Source organism: Sorex araneus, chromosome 9 (genome assembly GCF_027595985.1).
Source record: "Sorex araneus isolate mSorAra2 chromosome 9, mSorAra2.pri, whole genome shotgun sequence".
Lineage (NCBI taxonomy): Eukaryota > Metazoa > Chordata > Mammalia > Eulipotyphla > Soricidae > Sorex > Sorex araneus.
The window spans coordinates 41,966,413-41,978,168 of NC_073310.1; the positions used below are offsets into that span (position 1 = coordinate 41,966,413).

Consider the following 11,756-nt stretch of genomic DNA (forward strand, 5'->3'; position numbering starts at 1 on the left):
GGGGGTCTCAGCCCCGGGTCCCACACACCTGGGTTCCTTTGCCAGTTCCTTCATGCGTAAGGCTCGTCCGAACTTGTGAAGAAGGACCTTGTCCAGCCCAATACAGAAGATTAAATCAAGCAACAGTGCAAATTCTAAAGTTCTAAGTAGTAGAGCTTTACTAAAATCTCTTCCAAATCTCTGAAACTTTGCCGTATTGTGTGTTTTCACACATGTGTACATTTTCCACTGGATAGGCTCCAGGGCTCTTACTAGATTTTGAAAGTTCACTGTGGCCCTTCTTCTGCTCCAGGAAAAAGGCAAGACCACTACACTATTCCTTAGCTAATCATGCTGGCCTTCTGAAATTATCTCTTTAACTTTTTTAAATGAATTAAGATGGAAATAGAATAGCTTCTCCAGAACTGCTTTCTGATACATACATTTCTGCTCAATTTGTAGCAATGTGACAATAACTGCTTTTGTAACAAGAGTTAGTAGCAAGTTGAAGCAGACCTAAAAAGCCAGGTAGAAGGATATAAATTCAGGCAAAGAGCTTATCCTTTAATATGCAGACATTGTCAAAGACCTAGTGGTTTTGATAGACACAATATAGTTCCTATCAAAGTGAAGAGAACTTTTGATTTCAATAGTTAAAAAGTGAAAATTTCTCTGATTCATTATCATTAGGTTTATTTAGAGAGGTGAAGAAAACCCATACAATAAGTACTGTTAATATTTTACAAATAAGAAAATCGAGGCTTCCAGAGTTCAAGTAACTCCCTCAATAAACTAAGTGATAAAGATGGACTTAAATCTAAACTCCTTTGACTCAAAAGCTAGAGCTCTGAACTTCTCTAATAGACACTAAACTGTTATTTTCATGTCTGTTCTTTCTTACAGATACAATGAAGAAGGCTATGTTGAAGATATTGATGTAAATTTCATAGTGTGGGAAATACATGGCAGGAAGGACTATAGCTTCAATACCACTATGGCTGAAGTATGACACTTTTGTATTTAAATAGAATTTCACATGGAATTTGACATGTATTTGTATTTTAAACCTACATATATTATTCAAGAATGATAAAACTTGTTAGCTATGTATAGTAAAACACACTATTATTCCCCAGCTATGTTTTTTCATATCCTGCATATGAGAGAGATCATTCTGTGTCTATCCAACAAATGCTTAAAGGCAATATAACCGAAGAACATGAGAATGGGTCTTCAGTAGGAAGTGTGCTACTAGGGGGAGAAAGGAGGAGATCTATCCTATGATAACTTTAAATCACTTAAGAAAGAGAGAGACTTTGGGAAATGAAAAAATATCCAGTACTCATCGATTGAAAGAGTGAGTATTGTTAAAGTGACTATCCCACCTAAGCTATTATATTGATCCAATGCAGCCCCCATCCAAATTCAGACAATGTTCTTCAAGTATATAAAAAAAATAAAAATCATATGAGACCCTAAATAGCCAAAGCCATACTGAAAAATAAGAAGTTAGAAGGTATCTCTTTACCTAATTTGGAACTGTATTATAAAGCTACAGTAATCAAAAGTTCATGGTACCAGAATAAAAATAGACTGTCTGATCAGGGGGGCAGAATCAAATACCCAAAGATAAAATCCCATATATATGGACAGTTAATTTTGACAAAGGAATTGATAACATGAAATGGAGTAAAGATAGCCTCATCAACAAACGGTGCTGAGAAAACTGGGTAACTACGTGCAAGAAATTAAAGTTTCTCATACCTTACACAAAAGTTATTCAAAGTGGATCAAAGACCTTGATATATATGGCTACAAAACTATAGATTACATTGAGGAAAATAGGCAAAACAGTCCAAGATTTGTGTTTCAACGTTGTCTTCAATGATCTGATATCACTGGCAAAAGCAACAAATGAAAATTAAATGGTATTACATCAAATTAAAGATTTTCTGCATGGTGAAACTAAAAGACAACTAACTGAATGTAAAAAGGTACTTAGATTCAATGTATCAGATAAACGGTTGAGATCCAGGAAGCCAAATTACAGAGATCAACAAAAAAATAGTCAAAAACTGTTGGATAACGTTGGGTTTTTCTTGCTCCTCCCAAAAGGAGCTTAGGTTTATTGAGTTACTCCCACAACAGTGCTCCTGAGACACATCCAATTCCAACAAGCACTAATAATCCTATATTGCTTTTTATATTTCCCTTATGTCATTTGTATAGTTCAGCAATGTCCTTTTTGTATAGACACAGGAAGAGAGTTGAATCTACACTTTTGTAACATAGGAGTTAATTGATTCCAAATAATATTTACTGCTGGGCTTCCATCATATTCCATCATATTTACTTGACTTAAACTTCAGTTGCCTTTACTTTCTAACACCCCTAAAAGGAGGGTCCCAACAAAGGGACTGGATGAACCCAGGGCAAGCTGTGAGCTACCCTGGCATTGGAAAGGGGACAAGCTAAACACCATAAGTATAAGTTAATAGCATGGTCATAGGACAAACTCTGTCATGATTCAAAAAGAAATAATTGAATAAAAACCCTGGTGGGGTTAGGAAAGACTAACCTGTCCTGAGAACTATGGTCTGGAATATATAGAGAGATGTCCCCAGGAAGAGCCAATCTTTAAGCTTAATATATCTCTTCTTGTGTCCACACAAAATGACTAGAAATATTATAAAAAGTAGATTCACTATGATTGCTTAAATGGATTACTAGCTGAGGAAAGGAGAAAGCAATACACCCTAGATGGAATCCTGCCCTTGAGCAGATCTCCTAGTAATCTAGAGTACTGAACCCTCAGATGAGATTTTGTCCTTAAACTAATCTCCTAGACCTTTCCCTCAAGGAGGGGCTTTACATCTGTTTGTTGTTATGATAATGTTCAACCCCACCTATGTGTTTACCCCCACCCTTCACGATTTCTATATAACTATGCTTTAAGGAGAGTGTGGGGATGATGCTGATGAAGATAGGGACTAGAAGTTAAGGACTATGAGGATGAGGATAAGGGAACTATGATGACTGGGACTATGACCAAAACTATGATTATGATTGTGCTTTAAGGGGAGAGATAGGACTATGTTGGGGAGAAGAGAGAAATAAACTGACTACCAAAAAGCCTGGGGCCTTGTTTCTCTACTACAAACCAGCCCGGTCCTTTGTCCATTGCCATGGGCCAGCCTGGGGAAGGGTTCTCAAGCACTTAACACTCTCATCCCTCGCCAGCACAATTTTGTTTTTGAACGCCACAAAATACCCTATCAAAAAATGGGGAGAAGGATTTCTCAGAAGAATGACTAATAGACACATGAAAAAATGTCCAGCATCACTTAGCATTAGGGAAATCTAAATCAAGATGAATATGAAATACCATCTACATCAGTGAGAATCACGCATACCAAAAATAGGAACAATATCTATGCTGGTGGGGATTTGATGAAAAAGAAACTGTCATCCACTGCTGCTGGGAATGTTGTCTGGTTCAACTACTGTGGAAAGCAGTATTGATAGTTCTCAGTAAACTTAGAATTCAGCTGCCATATTGCCCAGTAATTACACTTTTAGTCATCTACCCCCAAGACATAAAACATTCATTCAAAAGGACAGATGCACACCATTATTAATTACTGCACTTAGTACAGTAGCTAAAACACTGCATCAACTGAGATGTCCAACCATAGTTGAATGGATTATGAAAATACAATGCACAGGAATACTGTGCAGCTGCCAAGGAACAACAATGCAATTTTCTACAACCTAGAGGAAACTAAAATTCCCTCTCCTAACTCATTTCACTCAGCATAATACGCTCCATGTCCATTCATTTTTAGGCAAATTTCATAATTTCATTCTTCTTAACGGCTGTGTACTATTCCATTAAGTAGATGTACCATAGTTTCTTTATCCAATCATCTATTCTTGATCGCTCAGATTGTTTCCAGTTTCTGGCTATTGTAAATAGTGCTGCAATGAACAAGGAAGTGCAGATAACATTTCTGCTGTGTGTCTTTGAGCAAAAGATACAGTGACCAGAATACAAAGACTATCTACAGAATGGGAAAGGATATTTACACAATACCCATCAGATAAGGGGTTGATATCAATGGTATATAAAGCACTGGTTGAACTCTACAAGAAGAAAACATCCAACCCCATCAAAAAATGGGGCAAAGAAATGAACAGAAACTTTACCAAGGAAGAGATACACATGGGCAAAAGGCACATGAAAAAGTGCTCTGCATCACTAATCATCAGAGAGATGCACGAGATACCACCTCACACCACAGAGACTGGCTCACATCCAAAAGAACAAAAGCAACCGCTGTTGGAGAGGATGTGGGGAGAAAGGGACCCTTCTGGTGGGAATGCCAACTAGTTCAGCCCTTATGGAAAACAATATGGACGATTCTCAAAAACTAGAGGTTGTGCTCCCATTTGACCCAGCAATACCACTGCTGGGAATATATCCCAGAAAAGTCAAAAAGTATAGTAGAAATGACATCTGCACTTATATGTTCATCGCAGCACTATTTACAATAGCCAGAATCTGGAAAAAACCCGAGTGCCCTAGAACAGATGACTGGTTGAAGAAACTCTGGTACATCTATACAATGGAATACTATGCAGCTGTTAGAAAAAATGAGGTCATGACGTTTTCATATAAGTGGATCAGCATGGAAAGTATCATGCTAAGTGAAAGGAGTCAGAAAAAGAGAGACAGACATAGAAGGATTGCACTCATCTGTGGAATATAGAATAATAGACCATAAGACTAACACCCAAGAATAGTAGAAATAAGTACCAGGAGGTTGTCTCCATGACTTGGAGGCTGGTCTCTCATTCTGGACATCTCAGGGAAGGGAATACCAAATAAAATGTGGTCGGAGGTCAGGTGGGGGAAGGGTGATGCGGGCCGAATATAGACTAGAGACTGAACACAATGGCCACTCAACACCTTTATTGCAAACCACAACACCTAATCAGAGAGAGAGAACAAAAGGGAATGCCCTGCCACTATGGGGTGAGGGGAGACGCGACTGGGGAGGGGGGGAGGGATGTTGGGTTTACTGGTGGTGGAGAATGGGCACCGGTGAAGGGATGGGTTATTGAACTTTGTATGGGGGAAACATGAGCACAAAAATGTATAAATCTGTAACTTTACCCTCACGTTGACTCACTAATTAAAAATAAACTATTAAAAAAAGAGAGAGGAAAAAGTAAAGATCTATATTCTTATGTTTGTGGATGCAAAGATTCTTAACAAAGTATTGGTGAACTGAATCTAAAACTACGTCGAAAAGATAATGCACATGGACAAGTAGGATTTATCTCACGGATGCACAGATGGCTTAATGCACAGACTGGCACACGCCAGTCAATCTAATATAGCATATTGATACAGAAAAAATATGACCCATATTATCATATTAATCAGTGCAATGAAAGAATTTGACAAGATCCAGCACCTGTTCATGTCTAAAAAATAAACCAATAAAATGGGAATAGAAGGAATGTTACTCAATATAGTTAAAGTCATTTACTATGAATCCACAACTAACAACTTAATGGTGAAAAACTTTCCTCTAAGATCAAATGCAATACAAGGTTGCCCATATTAACACTATTATTCAAAACAGTGTTAAAGTTTTTGCCAGAGCAATTAGACAAGAAAGAGATATTAAGGGCATCCAGACTAAAAAAGAAGTCAAGCTATCACTATTTGCAGATGACATGATAAAATACTTTAAAAACCCTTAAGATTCTACCAAAAAATTAAAAGCTCCTAGAAAAAATAAACCTGTGAAAACAGGCAGAACCTCTTGTGATATTGAATCTAGAGGCAATATGCCACTAACCGAAGTAACAGAAGCAAGGATGAACAAGTGCAGCTGCATCAAATTGAGAAATTTCTTCACCACAAAAGAAATAGTAACCAGAATAAAAAGACACCCTGCAGACTGGAAGAGAATATTTTCCCACGACTCTTCTGACAAAGAGTTAATATTCAAGCTATATTAAACACTTGTAAAACTTGGAACTGGAGAGATAGTGCAGCAGGCTGGGCAATTGCCTCTAAAACCTGTGCAGCAATGGGTGTGCTTCTCCCCCCAACACCAAACAGAAAAACAACAGCAACAAATCTCATAAAAAGATATATAAACCAAACTTTCTTGAAGAAGACATACAGATGGCTAGTAGGTAGATGAAAAGTTATTCATCTCTTATCAGAGAAAAGCAAATAAAAAACAATGAGATATAACTTCACACCTGTTACTCACAAAAAAAAAAAAAAAACAAACAACCAGTGTTAGGTCTTCGAGGAAAATATAACCCTCATCCACTGCTGGTAGGAATGTCAACTGGTTCAATACTTTTGTAAAACAATATGCAAACCTATACAAAAATTAAGCAAATCTTGATTATTAATATTTCATATGATCCAGCAACCCACTTTTGGGCATTTATTTACCCAAGGGTCCAAAATTTCTATTCCAAAAAACATTTGGGGGTGGGAGCAATAGTACAGCAGGTAGGGCATTTGCATGCAGCTGACCCACGCTTGCTTCCCAGCACCCTACATGGTCCTCTGAGCCCCCCATGAATGATTCCTAACTGCAGACTCAGGAATAAGCCATGAGCACTGCCGGTTGTGGTCCCAAATCAAAACAAAACATAAAAACATTTGTGCTCTTATGTTCATTGCAACACTATTAACAGTAGCCAAAATCTAGAACCAACCCATGTCCAAGAACAAATGACTATATAAGAAATATATGTGTAGATATATGTGCATTTATATGTATATGTATATATATGTATGTGTGCATGTATATATATATATAATGGAATATAATCCAGTTATAAAAAAAAAGGAAAAATGATGCAATATGCTGGTATGTGGATGAAGCTATAGGATATAATTATGAGTAAAGTTAGCCAGAATAAGGATAAATAAAGAATGCTTTCTCACACATATGTAGATTATAAAAAACATAGGAAGGGAACAGCAAATGGCCAAAGGCAATGGAACTTGAAAACTGGTCTACACAACTGATCCTACCATGGTGGGACGACAGCAGGGTGAGGGTATGTTGAGTGAGGGACCCTGAGACTACAGTGAAGAGAAGTAGATACTCTGGTGGAGGGTGTGGTGTTGGAACACTGTATGCATTAGACCTATCATTAACAATATTGTAAATTCGGATGACTAAAATCAAATTTTAAAAAATAACAAGTGCTGCTGAGAATATTGAAAAAAGAATACTTGTACATCACTCAGCAATTCTATTTCTGGGTATATACCCAAAGAAAATGAAATTGCTCTCTAAAATAAATATTTGTGCCTTCGTGTTAATTGAAAAATTATTTACAATAACTAAGAGATGAAAATAAAACCCAAATATCATGTGGGCGGAGAAACAGAGTTCATATGTGTATATATATATATATATATATATATGATGGAATATTCAGCCATGCAAGATAGAAATTTTGTCATTTTCACTAACATGAATAAATACTGTGGGTTTTATGCTAAATGACCTCACTTATAAAAAGCCTCATAGAAATAACATAGATTGTTGGTTACAAGGAGTGCAGGAGTAAAACCAAAATTGGTCTAAAGGTACAAACTTCCAGTTCTAAGTAGAATAGGTTTTGAGAAAGTATAACAAGTTAACTATACATAATAGTATTGTGTACCTAGGAAGTGCTTAGTTCTCATCACATGTAATGATGAGATGAGAACTGTAAGGCATCTCAATAAAATAGCTGTATGAGTTGATATATATGTTAAATAACTTTCTGTGGTAATCACTTCACAATATATGTTTAACATTATGATATTGCATTGCACAATTTTTATGTTGATTAAAATTCCAGTGAAGCTGGAAACGTTTTTAAATTTTTCTTAAAGTTCTGTAGCACTGTAGCAAAGTCATCCCATTGTTCATTGATTTGCTTGAGCGGGCACCAGTAACGTCTCTATTGTGAGACTTGTTGTTACTGTTTTTGGCATATCAAATACGCCACAGGTAGCTTGCCATGCTCTGCCGTGGAGGCAAGATACTCTCGGTAGCTCGCCAGGCTCTCCGAGAGGGGCAGAGGAATCGAACCCAGGTCGGCCGCATGCAAGGCAAAAGCCTTACCCGCTATGCTATCATTCCTGTTTTAAATGTACAGTTTTCATAGCATCAAAATATAATAAATTCTTAGAGATAAATATGAAACACTTTTAAAAATATAATTGTAGAGCCAGAGAGATAGTATAGTGGACAAGGCACTTGCATTGCACAGCCAACCCAGGCTTGATCCTCGTCTTTCCCTAAGGTCTCCTGAGCACCGCCAGGAGTAATTCCTGAGTACAGAGCCAGGAGTAACTCCTGACCACCATAGGGTGTGGCCCAAAATCCACTCCAAGAAAAAATTGAAAATTGTATTGAGTTACCATTGGTTTATATGACAGATGTTGACAGAGTTCAACTTCATACCTCACTATGACTGTTAACCTCACTACACCACTATCACTGTCACTGTCATCCTGTTGATCATCAATTTGCTTGAGCAGGTCCAGTAATGTCTCCAATTCATTCTAGCCCTGAGCAGCCTTTCTTTACTCATCTTCCAAGAGCCTGCCGAATTAGAGGCTCTTCAGGGTCAGGGGAATGAGACCCATCATTGTCACTGTATTTGGCATATGAATACTCCATGGGGAGCTTGCCAGGCTGTAGTTCCAATAAAAATCTCACTACATAAACAAATATTATCAATCAATATTACAAATAAATAATATAAATATTTCAACAGAGTGGTTGTTTGAGGGAAGCCCAGACATGGAAGTCAATGACTGATTTTAACAAGAGCCTTCCATTAGAAGATGTGTGGGGACCAGAGGTAAAAAAAAAATATATATATATTATCTTACAAACTGTTTCTAATAACTAATCGGGGTGAGTTGGAGAGAGTTGTTGAGGTGGGGGATGCCCTGAGACAATATAGTGGAGAGAAGCACACACCACTGTGTCCTCCACCAATAGTGGAAGGTGTGGTGTTGGGATGTTGCTGGCTTGAAACCTATCAGTAACAATATGGTAAAACACCGTGCCTAAGATAAAAAAAAAAATTTTATGTTGTAGAATTTGTAGATGTCACTCCAGGAAATCCAGAATTTTTAAGTGGGTGGAAAAGCTGGAGTTAAATTTTTATTGGGCATGACTGCTGGGGCTTCCATGAATATGGCTAGGTGGGGGGAGGTAGCCTATCCTCTCTCCGAGAAAACTTGGTGATTTCAGTCGCAGGGACCACATACCTGAGTTTTCGGGCAGGTTAATTTCTCTGTGAGGCTCAATCCCAATGGAGTTCAGCCAGAGGCATGTCAGTGACTTTGGAGAATGGGAACCAGCACTGCTGGGACTTTGTTTGGGTGGGCACTGGCCTGCCCCTCTCTGGAATGCCCAGGGTATCTCAGCCAAGAATGTCTGGTTGAGAACTCTTTGTAGCTAGCTGATCTCTTTCTAACAAGTTCTCAGATATTGCTATTATTTATTATTTAAAGTTGACATTTAAGAGCCACTGAATGGAAATAGGAACCCTCATCCACTAGTGAGAATGTTGACTGACCCAGTCTTTTTTGGAAACAATGTAATTTTCCAAAAGATGAGAGAATAATTTTCCTTCTTAAAGTCAAAAATTATCATAAGGTTTTTGTTTTGTTTCCTATTCAGAATTATAGGCACTGTTTTTCTCTTTCTGAAAAACGAGAAGACTTAAATCAACCATATGAGATTATCAACAAGACTAACAAAAACCATTTAGTGTGGCCAATGGACCACACTGGAATGTATGTGTTTCGTGTGAAGATACTGGATCCAAACTATAGGTGAATATAAGTATTCTTCTGTTGTTATTTTTTATTAGCATTAGTTCCCCAAAATATTTTCCTTTATTTAATTTGATGTCACTCAAATATGTTATAATTGCTAATCTTAATTGCATATTCTATGACCTTTACATAATAAGATTTTGTGTTAAACATGAGTAGACTCACTATATTCTGAGCAGTATATTTCATTGCTGTTATAGATATAAATATAACAAGCACAACTGAAGCCGTCAGGGTGCTTAATTAGACTGGTTGGTGAAGGAGGAGTTGGAATATAATTGCAATCAAAGGGAGGTTAAATCAGAAAAAATACATAACATATTTTACTAATGTTAAATATTTGTGCTGTTTATGAGCACAATATTGAATCAGATGAGAACAAAAACTGTTATTTAATAGAAGAAATTTGTCAGAAGAAAACAACCTAGAGGATATGGAACATTAGTAGAATCTATATTGCCAAAGAATTAGGATAGATCCTTCCAATGAAAATCAGACTACTAATAGTATGGAATTGAGTATTGACATACTATCTATGGATCATGAAATTATGATTGAAGGCAGAACTAGGAAGATGGAAAACAAAAGAAGCAGACTAAGATGATTTATAACCTAGAAGTCAATTTTAAACTATGTCCAAGAGACACTGGTGGAGAGAAACAGACTCTTTTGTAGTATGGGTATGATTGTAGTATAGGTATGAGGTACACATGAAAATAGAATTTATTTTCATTGGAAGGATCTATCCTAATTCTTTGGCATGTATGACTCACATCTACAAAAAGAAAACATCCAACCCCATCCAAAAATGGGGTGAAGAAATGAACAGAAACTTTCTCAAGGACAAAATACGAATGGCTCAAAGGCACATGGAAAAATGTTCTTCATCACTAATCATCAGGGAGATGCAGATCAAAACAAAAACTATGAGACACCACCTCACACTACAGAGACTGGCTCACATCCAAAAGAACAAAAGCAACCGCTGTTGGCATGGTTGTGGGGAGAAAGGAACCCTCCTACACTGCTGGTGGGAATGCCGACTGGTTCGGCCCTTTTGGAAAACAATATGGTCACTTCTCATAAAATTAGAAATTGAGCTTCCATTTGACCTATCAATACCACTTCTGGGAATATATCCCGGAGAGGCAAAAAAGTATAGTCGTAATGACATCTGCACCTGTATGTTCATCGAAGTACTGTTTACAATAGCCAGAATCTGGAAAAAACCCAAATGCCCGAGAACAGATGACTGGTTAAAGGAACTTTGGTACATCGACACAATAGACTACTATGCAGCTGTCAGAAAGGATGAAGTCATGAACTTTGCATATAAGTGGATCAACATGGAAAGTATCATGCTAGGTGAAATGAATCAGAAAAAAGAGACAGACACAGAAAAATTGCACTCATTTGCGGAATATAAAATAGAATAGTAGCAATAAGTACCAGGAGGCCTGCTCCATGGCTTGGAAGCTGACCTCACATGCTGGGGGAGAGGGCGGTTCAGATAGAGAAGGGAACATCAACAAAAGTGCAGTGGAGGATCCACTCAGGATGGGAGAGTCGGGTTGAAAGCAGACTATACATTGAACATGATAGCTACCTAGTATCTCCATTCAAACTATAACACCCAAAAGGAGAGAGAGAACACTAAGGAATTCCCTGTCACGGGGGGGTGGAGGGCCGGGGGCGGGGGAGGACAGCACGTGGTGGGGAGGGAGGGACCCTGGGGCCATCGATGGAGGAGAATGGGCACTGGTGGAGGGTTGGGCACTCGAGTATTGTATAACTGTAACACAGGCACGAAACTCTGTAACTGCACCCTCACGGTGACTCATTAATAAAACATTTTTTAAATTTTTTAAAAAAAGTATGACTC

General features: G+C 37.8%; 1 protein-coding gene across 1 annotated transcript in view; it reads left to right on the forward strand.

Annotated features, from left to right (window-relative positions):
- Positions 1-9,875, forward strand: part of CATSPERE (catsper channel auxiliary subunit epsilon) — a 105,525-nt gene extending 95,650 nt beyond the window's left edge. The window contains exons 12-14 of the mRNA XM_012932032.2: positions 883-982; positions 8,800-8,886; positions 9,717-9,875. Coding sequence (XP_012787486.2) covers positions 883-982; positions 8,800-8,886; positions 9,717-9,875 — 346 coding nt within the window. The remainder of the gene's footprint in view (positions 1-882; positions 983-8,799; positions 8,887-9,716) is intronic.
- Positions 9,876-11,756: the final 1,881 nt, after the last annotated feature.